The 17063-nt window shown below is 39.9% G+C and overlaps 1 protein-coding gene across 1 annotated transcript; it reads right to left on the reverse strand.

Moving 5' to 3' along the window:
- Window positions 1-3343: 3343 nt before the first annotated feature.
- adra1ba (adrenoceptor alpha 1Ba) lies at window positions 3344-16346 on the reverse strand. The gene is made up of 2 exons (XM_066645264.1): window positions 15434-16346; window positions 3344-4661 (listed from the first exon to the last, which is right to left on the reverse strand). Exons 1-2 carry the CDS (start codon window positions 16344-16346, stop codon window positions 4120-4122), a joined length of 1455 nt encoding a protein of 484 aa, XP_066501361.1. The 3' UTR covers window positions 3344-4119.
- Between the last annotated feature and the right edge of the window lie 717 nt (window positions 16347-17063).

Here is a 17063-nt window from a genome sequence, read left to right on the forward strand (position 1 = left end):
AGTGTCGCAGTCACACAGCTCCAGGGACTTGGAGGTTGTGGGTTCGATTCCCGCTCTATGTGACTGTCTGTGAGGAGTTGGTGTGTTCTCCCCGTGTGTTTCCTCTGGGTGCTCCGGTTTTCTCCCACAGTCCAAAAAAAAAAAACACACGTTGGTAGGTGGATTGGTGATTCAAAAGTGTCCGATTGTGTGAGTGAATGTGTGTGTCTGTGTTGCCCTGTGAAGGACTGACGCCCACTCCAGGGTGGCCTTGCGTCCAATGATTCCAGGTAGGCTCTGGACCCATCGCGACCCTGAATTGGATAAGCGGTTACAGATAATGATAAAGATATTTGTGAAGCACACAAAGCATGTTCTTGTTCATATTACCACCACTGTAAAGCAATTTAAAAGCATTCTTTGTTCATATCAAATCTTTCTAATTGGCTGTTTGCATCTCAGTGACTGAAAGTGAAAATACATCATATTAAATACATCATTCGTTAGATGAACTGTGTCATTTCAAATTCAAATAGTTTTGGCACAGAACCACAAAACATCCAAATGTACACTGCAGTTAAAACGTCATTTTAATATCATAAATAGATACGATAGATATGAATAATAGATACGTCAGATTCTGGGCTATGGCCTAAACATAAGTCTTGTAAATAGTCTACTCATGCATTTCTATATAAATATTTACACAAACAATTATATTGATTTTCTCTGCCTTTTAAGTTATAAGCAGTCTCATTTGTCTCCTGAGTAATCAGCTTTATAATTACAGAAGCTATTTATCTAAATTCCGTGTGACGTAACTTAACTACAAATATAAATAGTCTTATCCCTGGCATTTAATTGTCAGCCAATGTTTTAATCCATTTATTTAGATTAAATAAAGGGATTAAAATATAGTTAGATTAAATTAAAGTTGTCTTTAGGAAAAGGGTGTTAACTCTTCAAACCTGTTAACAGATTTGACTTTATATAGCACTGATATGGTGCCTGACAGCAGCAGAGGGATACATTCTGAAATGATCGGCATTTTAACTGGATAACTTCGCTTTAAAAAAAAATTACATGCAACCTACATAGCACAGTAAAATTTTAGAAAATTAGATATATTTATATAGATTTATTACCAACCTATCATTATCAGATTAATTATCAATTGTCTGTCGATCCTTTATATCCTAGAATATATTAGGCTGAGTTTGTTACTGTGTCTTTATGACATATACCTATATAAACGTTTAAATTATAAAACTTAAAGATGTCTGTTGTGATTAGTTGCCCTGTGCCTCAGTCAAAAACAGTTTAAACTTAAACACTCATTAAATCTTCAGTGTTAATGAATGTTCTGATCTGCTCTAGGTTGAATAAGCAGTTATATGTAAATGTCTTGGTTTTCTGTTGCATCACCAAAACTGTGGCAGTAAAAGATAAGCTTTTACCGCAGGGATTCCAACAATGAACAGAATGTGCTGGAACCTCAATGGTACATTTCACTTCCCATGATATGGGCACTTTATCATCAAATGAGCCTACTGGGTACCTAATACATTTAAATCTCTGCTTAATGTAATTAACTTATCGAATGAGTGAAGTTTATTCTCAAATGAAAGGCCTAGTCATTTATTTCTTTTGTTTTTAACTCAGCTGCTATAAAACTGGTATTGCTGTTTATCAGAGTCTAGAATTTTCCATTATTTTTTAGATCAGTTCAGGCAAAACACAAATCAAGCATAAATTACACTCAGGGGACAGGATTAAATAAGCATCCCAGCAGAAACCTTATTCTATTACATTTATTACTATTTGACCCACTCAAACACAGTGTCATGATTGCATCATAATCTCTCCAAGAGCCATCTCCCTAGAACCAATTTAAGGAATCAGAGGGAATATATCTACAGCTGAAAACAAAAATCTGTCGTGCCAAAACCTTGCATCTCTAATGTTGTTTCATTTAAAAAAAAAATTTTTCAGTAATTCTTTGCATTGTGTTAACATTTCTTAATTATTTTACAATTGTCTTAGCATAAAATCTTGTTTAAGTTTCAAGTACACGTTTATATTCCTGTTCCAGAAGTTCCTTGAAAAAGAGGCTTTGCTCTGACATGCTTGTTGATGCCTACATTTGGTAGCACATCTGATGCACATACTCATCATTTTGTACAGGATGCCTTGGATGGTGGCATAACAAGTAGTGTCACTGTCACACAGCTCTAGGGTTTTGGGGTTGTGGGTTCAAACCCCACCTATGAGGATTCTGGTGAATTCTCCTGTGCCTGTGAGGGTTTCCTCCCACAGCCTAGAGGTGGATTAACTGTGGAAAATTGTGTGTGGTGTCCTATGATGGACGGCCTGTCCAGTTTGTTTCTGCCTTGCACCCACCTCTGGATCCACCACAACTCTGAACAGCAGTTACATTAAAAAAATAAAATAAAAAATGAAATGAATTCAAATATGTCTGGGAGGGTTTGCTCAATCGTCTGCTATATTATCCATGAAGACCATATGTTACAATAAATACTGAATAAATACAAAAAGTATTTGTCATAATGTCCTTTCCCTGGATCATACATCACAATGTGCTTTGGTGATGCCAGTAGAGCATTAAGCACCATATCATAGATCTTCAACTAAATAAAGACACAATTGACCCTTTGCAAAAATCCACTTTAAATTTCTCTTCAAAGTAACATACTGTTCAAATGCAGCATTAGTTTATATGTTCATAATATGTTTTAGAGAAAGCAATGATAGATTTATGTTAAAAAGGAATCATCTTTTACATGAAGTATTTAATGATAGAGTGGCATTATGCAAAATGATGTAATCACACACTAGCACTTCACAGTCCTGTTTAAATTAAATTAATTTTAGCAAACACAACAACCCAGTCTGGTCTTCCATGGAGATTTATCCACAAATTTCCCTACTCTTTCTTGGTGTAATAATTCTCATTAATTTACTGCTTCTAGCAATCTCCCTGCAGGTTTGTTCTAATAAGATAATTATGATAAGTAAAAATTATTTTGCAAACGGTCAACTGTGTTATGGATTAAACTTTCCGATTATGTGCTGCAACACAACTATATACTTAAAACCTTGTCACACAAATGCACAGCGTGTCATAGATAAATAAGCACAACAGAATAAATTAATAAGGAATAGCTTAGGAATAAAAACGTTCCAATTGCTCAGCACTTATATTAAATGATGGGAGATGCGGACACAGGGTCAGAGAAGTTGCTTTGTTCATGCACACTGTCAAATTACTGTCTCCAATGTAACCTTTTGGCTCTGTGGTTAGTCTCAAACCACAGACAGTTCAGTCATTATATTGGAGTCCAAGAAAAAGGAGGAGCACAAATGTTCTTCCAGAAAGTAAAGATACTTAAGAAATCACATTACACATTATTTCCTCTTTACCTGTATTGGTCATCCAGAAAAATATTTTAATATCAAAATATCACCTGTTATGTAAAAATGGACGAACGTACAGGCAAATTGAAGCCTCAAGGTCAGAGTAAAAAGGAAACAATACTTCCTGCCAAATTAGGTGAATTTTGGTTGGATCAAGTGGGCATAATAAACAATGCAGCTGAAAATTGCTCAGTTGTTTGCAAATAAAACATTTTTACTTTCCAGTTGGAGTCTGAATACTATGTAAAAAGCTTTGCTTATCCATAACACAGACAAAAGAAGAGCAATGGCATGTTATAAGTAAAAAAGAACACATTGTCTTGGTCACAATGGTATATAAACACCTATTTTGATGATTTTAAAATTCAGTTTCATGCTAATTGGTGTGAAATAGCTTTTATGCCTTATTAGCAGCATGAGCCTTAGTTCCAATGCTAAATTTAGCAAGCAAAGTTCAGACAACAAACATGTTTTAGCTGAATTTTAAGGGGGAAAATTAAATAGTAATTTATAGGCTGAACCATTACTGTAGTTTTGTCTGTATAATATCAATGGCTACACTGAGCCTTTTAGAAGTCATTCAGAATGCAAGCATGCATTAAAGGAGTATTTACAATATAATTAATCAGTACAAAATGAAGTGAGTAAAAGGAAACAAGCAGCAAGCACTGGCATGAATACCAGTGAGGCATTATCTATATTAAACTACATCTTATTTTCGGGTGTAAATCTGGATTTTGGGCCCTGCTCCATGTTAGTTTCTTTACCATTCTGTACATCGGCATGGAGTGGCCTGTTCGCTAGGGGCCCACCAGGGAATAGCAGAGTCTTGCTGGAGGTGTTGGAAGTGTGGTATTCAGATGGAGGGCTAGAGGGTTTTTGGGAAAGCGAACTGGACAAGGAGCCAGGTAGAGGACCCTTGGTGCTTTGAGAGGTGCTGCCCTTGGTGAAGAAGCGAGGACTGGGCTGGACTGAGGCCAGTGTCTGCTGACTGCCATTCATGCACACAGAGCTACTGTCTGTGTACGACTGGCTGTTGGGACCCAGGTGTGAGCGGTAGTTGTAGGACCTCCACCCTTGCCTGTGGCGCTGGTGGCACTGACAGCGTAGGATGCGGATGAAGGCCTGCTTAAACTCACGGCTATAGCAAGGGTAGATGATGGGGTTCAAACAGCTGTTGAAGTAGCCCAACCAGAAGATCACTTTGAAGAATGTCTCTGGAGGACGCAGATTGGCATTGAAAGAGCCTGAAAAAAAATACATGTAAGTACAATTGATTAATTCAATATCATTTAATTTTATTTGTATAGGCCTAGGCCTAAGTGAGCAACCCCAAGGCAACAGAACATGAGGAAAGAATCTTAGGAGGAAACAAGACTTAAATTGGGAAACCATCCTCTAATCTACAGTGGGATTAAATATCTATCTATCTATCTATCTATATATATCTATCTATCTATCTATATATCTATATATATATATATATATATATATATATATATATATATATGTGTAATCTTCATGACGTATTCAGCGTCAGAGAGTAAAACGATACGATGATAGCCCTTAGTTTGTTACTTTGATCAATTCTCTTTTCTACCAATAGGTGGCAAACTTCAACAAATGAATTCATTTTCTTTCCTCTTTGGCCGCCATGAGAGTGTTTTGGACCTCCTATTTGATATTTTAAGTTGACAGAGTTTTTAAATTGTTGTTTTATGTTCTTTACAAACACATTACAAAAATCCAAGAACGTGCAAGATGCAAGACTGTGTTTTTTTCATTGTGCCAGTGAAATGATGTTCTGTTTAGAGTTAAATGTCTTCTTTCTAAATTTGTTCTCAATTGGAACATTAAAAACACGTTTAGCAACAAAACATTTATTGTATATTTTCCCAGGAAACAAGTTGGTGTTGTATACTTTATTGTTTCTCAACCAATCCATTGGGGACCATCTCATGATTCCCCATTTTAACCCAGTTACAGATCCTGGCATGCTAGGGTAATGTTTAAACAGCTCTTTAGACTATGAACTACAAACAAATGATCTCCACGTACTGTGTACAGTGCCCTCTGCCTCAGATGAAGCAGATTACCATGCAACCTTAACTATCAATGCAGAAATGCTTTATATAATGCCCTGAAAATTTTGCAAAATATTTGAGGCACTATATTCTCATACTTGAGATTACATGAGATAATTCTAAATTTGGGGGTAAGTAGGAAAGTGTTAACATGATGAAAATATAAGACTTCAGACTCCAGTACTCTTATCAGCAAAATACAAATGGTATGTTAAAGAAATGCAAACTACACTTTCAGAAAAATGGTACAGTAAAGATACATTATTGGTCACAAACCATTTAAATGTACCTTTAAAGGTACAACAGTGCTTTAAAGTCCAGTTGTGTTTCCTAAAGGTACAATACATTCTCTTCTCCAGAAGGAAAGGTGAATATTTGTAAACTTTCATTATAGAACTGTGTAAAATAAGAGAACATTATATATGTCTGAAATCAACACAATTTTAAAATCTATAATTATAATAGAATAAGGCACAATTATGTTCCCTTATTAAAGTCACCTACATGTACCCTTGAAAGTACCAGTGACATTTTTTCTATCAGTGTAAGAAACTTAGAAAGGTTATTATTTTTTGGAAAAATATGTATCCATTTTGAATTTGATGCCAGGATCATGTTCTTAGAGTTTTATCACAAAATTCTACATACAAAGATGATATGCTACATAAACCAAAAACGTACACAGATTCTAAACTGTGTTCACTGACAATGATTTTGGGAGGGGTTTTTGATCCCCTGCCATCTTTTCCACTACATAATCATGTCTCTTCTTAATGCAGTGCCACATGAGGGCCCAAAGATTACAGTACTGGTTTTGGGCCTTGTCCCATGCTTATAGAGGTTTCTTTGGATTATCTGAAGTTTTTAATGATATAATGTACATTAGATGATATCCCCCACTTCTTTGCTATTTTATGTTGAAAAACATGATTCTTGAGATGTGTGACATTACACATCTTTACCATTAGTTTGATGTCCCAGCCCCAACTTAAAAAAATGGTTTGGGCATCAAATTCAAAACAGGCATATATATACTATCTATTATTTTTGTACTTTCAGTTAATTATTAAAAACAATAACATGTTCTATAATATTTTCCCCTGTAAACTTGTTGTGATATACTCCTGTGTTTATTGGGTAAGCTGGTTTAGCTCTCTAGATCCCAAAATGCAGAGTAAAAATATGTAACAAGATGCCTAAAGGCTGGATTGGGTAACACTGGTTATAACCAGGTCTCTGGTTGGCTTTCCAGCTTTAATGATATTTCATATTTTATTCTTTCCCTTTGTCTCCAAAAGAATCTTTAAAAATCTCTTTTGGAAATATAATGTTGCTTTTATGATTGGTCACACTCTATCAAAAGCTGTGCACAAGGAAAAACAGTGGACATTCCAAGAAGAAAAAAAAAAGGGAAGAAATCAAGAAGCCTTTTGAAACCAAGAAAATCTCTCAGGTTTGATCATCTTGGATGCTAAAGACATATTAAGAAAGGTTATGAAAATCCTCTGGGCATGTCCAAACTCTTCCCTGTTGCCCATCTCTTCTCTTATATTCACTAAGTCCCTCATCCCCCAGGAATTCATCACTTCGATACACATCTCCTATCTACAGCATGCTGTGCATCTTGTACCCTTTTATGGCCTTTTTGCCTTCCCTCTGGGTTCTGGGGTTATTACTGTAGATTACTGTAAAATGGCAGAGAAACACGCAGAATACTGTAGTTATCAGCGTAATATAAATAATATTAAAAATACTTCAAAAGCTGAAGGTTTATATGTTTTTCCATCTTATTGTTACTTCTCTATCAGTGTAAACCATTTGTCCTCAGAGAACAACATTGCTTTTTGGCTCTTGAAATGCTCAGACAGATTAGTGAGTCAGAGTTGATCTCTGTTGGCCTAAGACTGAATTAAAAGCAGCTACATTACAGCACTTCAATAAGACAAGACACAGGTGTGAGGCCTTATCTGAACTCTGCCAGTAACTCAAGTGCATCGTCGTGTTAAATCAAACTTCCTCACCACATCACTCTCAAGATTCTAAATCCAATGTCATTCAAACACCTTACACCCAGAACACTCGTACTGATATCATTTCATCTCAACCCTGTCTTCCAGCAGAATTTTACTTCACTGTACAAGTTTTGTGACTTCCCTGTTATTCCAGGCACAATAAAACATATCTAGCTTGCTTTGGGTTAATCTGTGGTTGATGAGAAAAGCCAGAACACTGAGATATCATTGCATGGCTGTTATTTGTATATTAGGACCAATGCATGATCAGAATTTAAGTTTTAATGCTAATTAGCTGGCTATAATCATCCTTATGATCAACCATGGTATGACTTGAATATAAAAATTAAATAAAAGTCATGCTGTCAAATCAACATGAACAATGATCGCTCACAGAACCTAAAATCTTACTAAATAAAAATGTTTAATGGTATCCAAGCTCTTACAGTCAGTATATATGCTAGCTTAACTTTAGAAGCTGTGGCTTCTGAGCAGGGCTGGCTGCATTTCTCTTCATGTGGCCCAGTGCAAATATTGCTATTGATTTTCCAATGATTTTTACTAAGCTTTATTTTCCTGAGCATCAAGCAGAAGGGTGACATGGATGAGTGGCCTTGTGACAGGGCACAGCCAATAAAATCTTCTGCCCCCAAACATTCTGAATTACAAGCTGCGTAAGACATACTGCTTTCAAAATAATTCCCCTAGGACAGAGCATCTATAGAGGAAAATGCAGCGTTTAAAAATGATTGTAAGGATAATAATTCATACGGCCAGAACCTTGAAAGATGAGGCCCTTTTAAAACACTTTTATCGGCCCCTTATGTAATATCTCTCCAACAAATACTCACATTCAGCCTTCAACTAAATCATATTAGCATGGCATATGGACACAAAGGGCATTGGACAGAGGGGATATTAACTTCCCAAAGGTCAGACACATGGAAAGTTTTCCTTCCAAAATGAGTCCCTGATCATTTTACAGGACAAACATTACTGACCCATATGATGAGCTGGCCAGCTATAGATGAGGAGAGCTTTTGGCTTTTAAAGTGAATTTAGATAGATGCTTCATTTCTGATCTGTTTAAGGGGGTGAGACAGTGGGGGGTGGGGCAGACGTTGTTATATGTGGTGGGAATGCTACCTCATCTTTATTCCCACACCTCAGCTCTCTCCTAGCAGCTCAGACATGGAGCAAGCCTGGGAATCAGAGAGTCCTTAGAAGACATTGGCATTTCCTCTGCATTCCTCTAGGAGACCTCAGCAAGCTTCAGGGACCCACTGGATTCCACTTGACCAACACTACATCAAACCAGCCAGCACTGAGCAGATGAAATGATGCCGTCAGCCACACAGATGGAAAACTTGGACATCAACAAGGCACGGTAAAGCTATCCGTGTATCATTCTTCATGAAGTGTTATGCCATCTCTTTGAGACAGAATTGTCCAGATCAAGTCCTATGCCATCTCACGTCTTAGTGGGAATCTTATGATGCTGACAGACAGTACATGTGAGAGACAAAATGTGAGCTTTATAAGAAAACCCCATTTTCAAAAAAAATTTTGGAACAATAGGTGAAATGCACAGAAAGCAGTGGTTAATAAATTATATTTATACAAAACACAACACTCACTCTTTTGCCTTATGAACACACACACACACACACACACACATATATATATATATATATATATATTCACACATTTCTGTTTTTATTCCTGCAAAATCTGTAACGGGAGCACGTTTATCATGTTGTTACATTGTCTTTCTTTTTCTATCAACACATAAAAACCATTAAGTTACTGGAGACACAGATTTTCCAGTTTTGAAAGCATGATTTTGCCATTGCACAATTCTTCAGCTGCACATCGGTACTTGAGGTTTGTTTTCTTATTTTCTTATTTTCCCCTTTGACATACAGATGTTATTGCAGCTTCCCTGACTGTTTTGATGATGTTATTTACTGATCAAAGATAAAACATGCAGAATCTCTGCCACTACTTATTGCACTTATAATCTCTTGGTTGGCGCATATTTTGGCAAAGTGACAAGCCTCAATCCATCATTCTTCATAAACGACTAGACATTTCTAGAAGATGCTTTTATATACAAGCTTGATTACATCACCAGTGTAAGATGCTTTCAGAAACATTTCAAAACATTTCTAATCTAAAACTGTTGCTGTCCCAACCTTTTGGAACATGTTGTAGGAATTTGTTTCCGAATGAGCGTATATTTACAATACAACAAAAAGGTTGATTATGTAAACATTAAATATCTTGTCATTGTACGCATTTTGTTTACAGACAGGTCAAAGTGGTTTTCACATACTGTCTGTACATTTTTGGAACTGGGTTTATATCAAAAGTAGCCAGGTTGTAATTTTCTGCCTTAACATATGTTAATATTTTTTCTTCTACTACAAAATATTTAAAGATCTTTATCTAGTGGTGCTTACTGACACATTATAGAAGTGTAATGTGAACCTCATGTATATTGCACACATATGCATAATATATGAATCACATGTATTTTGATTTGGGAGGTAAGTGCATATATATTTACATATATGTAGTTAATATATGTAAAATGATGACCACCTCCTTATTTATACACTCACTGTCCATTCTCTCAGCTCCACTGTCCATACAGGAGCACTTTGTAGTAGTCAGTTAAAGAGTGTAGTCCATTTGCTGCAATGCACCCTTTGTTTTCCTAATTTCCCCTGTTGTTTAATGGCCAGAACCCACAGAGGACCACCACAGAGTAGGTATGATTTATGTGGTAGATCATTCTCAGTGCTGCAGTGACACTGACATGGTGGTGATGTGGTAGTATTAGTGGATCAGACACAGCAGTGCTGCAGGGGTTTTTAAATCCCTCAGTGTCACTGTTGGATTGAAAACAGTCCATTATCCAAAAATGTCCAGCCAACAGCTTCCTGTGGGCAGCGTTCTGTGTCCGCAGATGAAGGTCTAGGAAGACCAACACATTCTGTGCATCAACAGATGAGCTACTGTCTCTAACTTTACATCTACAAGATGAACCAACACAGTAGGTAGTAGGTGTGTCTGATAGAGTGGACAGTGTTTAAAAACTTCAGCAAGCGCTGCTGTTTCTGATCCACTCATACCAGCACAACACATACTAACAAACCATCACCACGTCTACATCCCTACAGCACTGACAATGATCCACCACTCAAATCAGACCTGCTCTGGGGTGGTATATAGGCATCCTGACCACTGAAAAACATGGTGAACTTGTGCAAACAATGCATGTAGAGAAACAAGTGGACTCCAATGTGTAATTGTAGAGCTACAAAGTACTCCAGTGGTCAGTGGCACTAAGAGAGTGGACAGTGAGTGTAGAAACAAGGAGGTGGTCATAATATTATGGTTAATGGGTGTATGTATGAAACGTGTGAGTAATTCTTCCAGTAATCACTACTGCTACATAGCTCCAGGGTTCAATTCTCACCTCCAGTCACGGTCGGTGAGGAGGTGTGTTCTGGGTAAAGCTAGATCAATGGTTATCAGAAATGGTTGAATTCAGTAATATTAACATAAACCATAATAACCGGGTCGGGCATATATTAATAATAATGTGTTACACATATGTTTCATGTGTTTTTGACATCTATATGTGACAAATGTACATTAAATATAAAGACAATCTATGTATTGTAATATATAAATATTTGAATATACATCTATATTGTGCCATGTATCGGATTTCTGTTTGGGAAGACCAAGAAACAAAAGATAAAAATAACAGATGAGCATTAGGAACTGAGTAGGAATAAACTGGAATTTTAAAAGGGTTGAGGAGTAAAAGCATGCATTCTAAAAGTGATTCTTTAAAGTGTTCATGATTCTACACTCTTCCTACTTTGGTCAAGTGAAAGAGCATGAGAGAAGCTTCAGGAATAAAGAAAGAAGTAGAACCATAAAGAAGAACTAAAGAAAGACCACTATAACAAAGACACTCTAAACAAATGAACAAATGAACGCATAAATATCAATTGCATGGTTCTTCACAGAACTTTTTAATAGGTTCTATGTAGGAACAATCCATTTACAAATGAGATAAAGCCCAGCTTTATAGATCAGGACGTTCTGCAGACCTCTCGTTTGCTCTGCCATTCTGAGCAATACAAACACACATGAATCACTCTGCAGAGTTTTCACTGGCGGTTGAAATGCATTCTACAAGCCATGAAGCTATCCGCTCTGTTTATTTCTTTAATTAATCAAAGTGCCACTGCTATTTTAAAAGACGACTATCCAGCTGATTCCAAACTGATACAAAACTACACACAATTTTAAAATGAATTCAAATAAATAAACAACCCTGAAAGACATTAACAGTTTTCTGGATATAATCAGACCCTGATGAAAGCCTTGGCTAAGACGTAATAACACACATACCCTAATATATTATTCCAAGTATGTATGAGGAACCGATTATTACGTAGTGCACTTTTGGGAAGAGTGAAAATAATACGTTCCAAATACATTTGCATGTCTCATTAAATCATGCTTCATCTCTGTTAGAATGATATGATAAGATAACAGCACATTTCCTGTAACGCATTTACCATACAGGTGCACTTTGTAGTTCCCCAATTCCAGACTGCAGTCTACCTGTTCAGCCCCCTTTCATCCATACCTTCAAGGGTTAGCACCCCCACAAGACCACCACTGAGCAAATATTATTTGTTGGTGGATTTTTCAGTGTCACTTTTGGACTGAGAATTGTCTACCAACCAAACAATCACAACAATGTCCTGTGCCCAATGACAAAGGACTAGAAGATGAGCAGCACTAACAGTGCAGCAACAAATGAGTTACTGTGTGTGACTTTGCATCTACAAGGTGGACCAATAAAGTAGGTGTGTCTAACAGAGAGGACAGTGAGTGAACACAGTGTTTAAAATCTTCAGCGGCACAACTGTGTCTGATCCATTCGGACCAGTGCAACACACACTAACACATCACCACCACGTCAGTGTCATGGCAGCCTTGAGAATGACTCAGCACAGGAAAAAGGGAAGTACTCTGTGGTTGTCATGATCATTGAACTACAGGGTGACAGTATTCATTCATTGTCTGTAACCACTTATCCAGTTCAGGGTCGCGGTGGGTCCGGAGCCTACCCAGAATTATTGGGCACAAGGTGGGAACACACGCTGGAGGGGGCACCAGTCCTTCACAGGGCGACACACACACACATTCACTCACACTGATTGGACACTTTTGAGTCATCAATCCACCTACCAACGTGTTTTTGGACTGTGGGAGGAAACTGGAGCACCCGGAGGTAACCCACGCAGACACTGGGAGAACACACCACACTCCTCACAGACAATCACCCAATGCGGGACTCAAACCCACAAACTCCATGTCCCTGGAACTGTGTGACTGCGAAAACTACCTGCTGTGCCACCGTGCCGCCCTCTTTATTCATCAATATTTTAAAATAAAAATGACTCTTTCTGTCATTAATTCTCCCCAAATTGTTCTGATGTCTGACGGACATTTATTTGAGTTCTTGTGAGAATTTTCCCTCCCTCCTCCTCTGCTACACACTTCTGTTACTCTTCTCTGACCTGCAGCATCAGACAGACAGGTAATGACAGCGTTTGTGCATTTCCTGACATTTGGTGCAAAATTAACCACAACATTATAGCTCAGCTGAAGACATTACGTGTCTACTGGCCCAACGTTTCCTTTAAAAAGAAAAGGGGGAGCAGGCATTTTGGCATTAAACCTGCTGAAACCACTTGCCTTTTCATACAAAGAGCATCCATGCGTAACGCATAGCCTACACATTTTGTACTCATGAATGAAATACGATTTCAAAACCTTGTCCAGCTGTTTACTGATGTCTGTCATGTTTAATGAATGGGGAGAGGGACAAACTGCAGCAGACTGACAGACAGTTTTACTGTTTTACAAATTAGACATGTTCACTATTTAAGTTTCATTTAAAAATCATACTTATTATTTACGCACAAAATATGGCCTCGTTTTTGCCTGTTTTTCCATTTATTTATGCAATTTGATAAATTGAGGTATTTGATTACGTAACTGTTATGTTTTGGTTGTGTTAGCAAAAATAAATATATACGTTGAATATCCTACTGTGTTTTTTTAATATACTTTTGTGAATAATTATGGTGATGGGTGCCCTTTTTTGGCTTGAGAACCTGACCCCAAAAATGTCTGTACACATGCCTGCAGTTCAGGGTCACGGTGTGTCTGGAATCACTTGCCCCAGAATCACTGGGCGCAAGGTGGGACATTATGTGAGCCAACAAATGAACTACAGTCTAAAATGGACAGTGAGTGAACTAACAAGGAGGTTTTAATGTTATGTCTGATCCATCTACATCAGTGGTGATTGCTCTAAGACAGCAAGGGAAGCTCAGCTTCCCCTAAAATGTCAAAAAATAAGTGATCAAATATATACTGTTGTGTGTACATGTCATTGAATAAATATGCACTACAACGCGCTCAACTTTTGTTCGTAATCAGCTTTTTATCACTGGTAAAGACGCAGCTTTCCTCTCAATCATTCCCGCAGTTTCACAGTGCTTTAAACAATGAGGACGCTGAGCGTCCACAGAGTTCAATAGCAAAGCAGCGAAGTGCAGTGAAACGAGACCAGTCATTGGATAAATGCTGGGCTTTATCCCGCCCATCGGACAGTGGTCAGTCTGTGTCTGCTGGATGTTAATGGAGGGCATAAGTCTGTCTCTGCAAACTATGAACAGACAGATGTGGTGTGTGCCAGCATCACCAGACAGCCATTTGTAAAAAGCCTATTACAAAAAGACTGTGGGCCAATTTCTTCAAACCCCCCTGGTGGTCTTACAGCAAGAGTGCCACTAGTAAAGGCCTGGACCCTCTATTCCCAAACCTCAGTGACCCCCTGCAGAGAGCCATCTGAATACAGAAAGGAGTCTTCTTAAATGATACATTTGAGTGGGACACAGGAAAGGGTTAAACATTGGAATAATGCAAAACCTGCTGTGTTGTGTGTGTGTGTGTGTAACCTTTCCAATGGTTATATATTGAACAAAAAAGGTTACATAGCAGGAGTGAAAGAGTGGGAGTAATAGAAGGAGGAGGAGGAGGAGGAGAAGAAGAGAGTGAAGAGTAAATGAAGAGGAAAAACTGAAGTGGGAATGAAGCAGATTAAAGAGGATGAGGAGAGAGTGCATGAAGTGTGGGAAGAGAGAGTGGAAGAGTGAAAGAAGTGATAAAAGAGCAGTGAATGAATCAGAATAAAGGAGGAGAGGAGTGAAAGGGTGGAGGAGGGATGAAGCTGAATGATGGAGAAGAGTCAAAGAGTGAAGGAGTGGGGAAGAGAGAGTGATAGAATAATAAACCAGTAAAAGAGTGATGGAGGGATGAAGAGGAGTGAGAGTGAAGGGGTGAGGCAGAATAAAGGAGGAGGGAAGGAGCAGGGAATGAGAGTGATGGAGTAATATATGTGGAGGGAATGAGTGAAGGAGGAATGAATCAGAATAAAGGAGAGTAGTGAAAGAGTGAAGAACCAGAAAAAAGGAAGAGAAGAGGAAAAGAGCAAAGGGGGAAAGTAAAGAGATTAAAGGAGGAGAGGAAGAGTGAAGGAGGGATGAAGCGAGAATGATAGAGTAATAAAGGTGGAGTGATAACATAAAGAATCAAAATAATGGAAGAGAAGTGGAAAATAAGTGAAGGGGAATATAAAGAGGTTAAAGGTGGAGAGGATTTAAAAAGCAGTCAAATAAAAAGGAGAGCAATGCAGGAGTAAAGAAGGAGTGATAGAGTAATAAATGAAGAGAAGAAGAGCAGTAAACACTGAGCTGGTCAGTGACAGAGTGGTGGAGTTTGTACATTGATTGTGGACGTGGTTAGTGAGTTACGCACCGATGGGCAGCGCGAGGAAGAAGGGCAGCCAGCAGAGGATAAACATGCCCACCACTACCCCGAGTGTCTTGGCGGCCTTCTTCTCGCGGGAGAACTTGAGCAGCTTGACGGTGAGCGAGCTGCGGCTGGCGCCCTTCCCCGCGCCGCTGCCGCCTCCCTCGTCCTGCGCGCGGCAGTGGATGCGGAGGGTGAGCTCGCTGGAGTCCAGGCGCTCTCGCATCACTCCCGCCTCCAGGTTGCGCGTGGTGCGCTTGGCCACGACGTACACGCGGCAGTACATGGCGAGGATGACGGCCAGCGGGATGTAGAAGGAGCCGAGCGAGGAGAAGAGCGCGTAGAAGGGCTCCTCGGTGATGGGGCACACGGAGTCGTCCTCGGACGGCGGCTCTTTCCAGCCGAGCAGCGGCCCGATGGAGATGACGATGGCCAGCATCCACACGCCGAGCATGGCGAGGAGCGCGCGCCTCTCCGTCACGATGCTCGGGTACTGCAGTGGGTAGCGCACGCCGATGTAGCGGTCGATGGAGATGACGCACAAGCTCATGATGGAGGCCGTACAGCACAGCACGTCCACCGCCGCCCAGATGTCGCAGAAGATGCGGCCGAAAAGCCAGCGGTCCAGCACCTCCAGCGTGGCGGACACGGGCAGCACCGTGGTACCCAGCAGCAGGTCCGCCATGGCCAGGTTGATGATGAAGTAGTTGGTGGGGATGCGCAGGTGCCGGTTGCACACCACGGACAGGATCACCAGGATGTTACCCACGATGGCGAACACGATGAACGCCCCCAGCACCACGGCCACGGCCACAGCTCTGGACAGGCTGAAGGGAGCGCTGGACGATGTGTTCCCCACAGTCCAGTTGGAGATGTTGGAGGGCAGCTCCCACGAGCCGTTATTCCACGGGGAATTCATCCTGAGGGGCTCAGCGTCTCCATACCACTGTAAGGCCCTTGTGCTCGTTTTTTTTTTTAAACTTTTTATTTTTATCTTTATTTTTTTTAAACAAGATACAGGTAAAAAGGTACTGTGTCTGGGGTGGTACCCCCCTCGTGTCACTGGGGTGATCCCCTTAAGGTTTCACGTCCTTCAGTTGGCAAAAACAGTCTGGTTCCGCATGTGTATTTAAAGTGGCTTTGACGTCACACGCCTAGACTGTGGGTCTTTCACATTAGAACCCATTTAAGGTACACTTATAGTACACAGGTCAAAGCCTCAGGACACAATTTATGTTGTCTTTACCTCCACAAAAGCGAGCGGACCCTCGCTGTGCCTCTCGTTCTCACCGCGCCGGCTCCGTATGAGCAGTGTCCTCGTGCGCGCGCCGTGCGTAAAGCGCGCGGTCACCAGCTCCTCCATTCTCGCCTCGACGGCTGTGCGCGGCACTCTGCAGTGTTCATGCTGTCCCTTACCGTCCCCTCTCTCTCTCTCTCTCTCTCTCTCTCTCTGATCACACACTGACCACTCGGGCGCTCAACCATGCGCTCGTTCACAAGCAGCCCTCCCCCTCCCCTCAGCCCCACTATCCCTCCGCCCTCCCTCCCCCCTCCCTCTGTCCCCTACGCAAGACTTCACCGGACATTTTAGCCAAGCACAGGAGCAACGTACCAAGCGGGTTTTTTTTTCCTTTTT

Source organism: Hoplias malabaricus, chromosome 15 (assembly GCF_029633855.1).
Source record: "Hoplias malabaricus isolate fHopMal1 chromosome 15, fHopMal1.hap1, whole genome shotgun sequence".
NCBI classification, from domain to species: domain Eukaryota; kingdom Metazoa; phylum Chordata; class Actinopteri; order Characiformes; family Erythrinidae; genus Hoplias; species Hoplias malabaricus.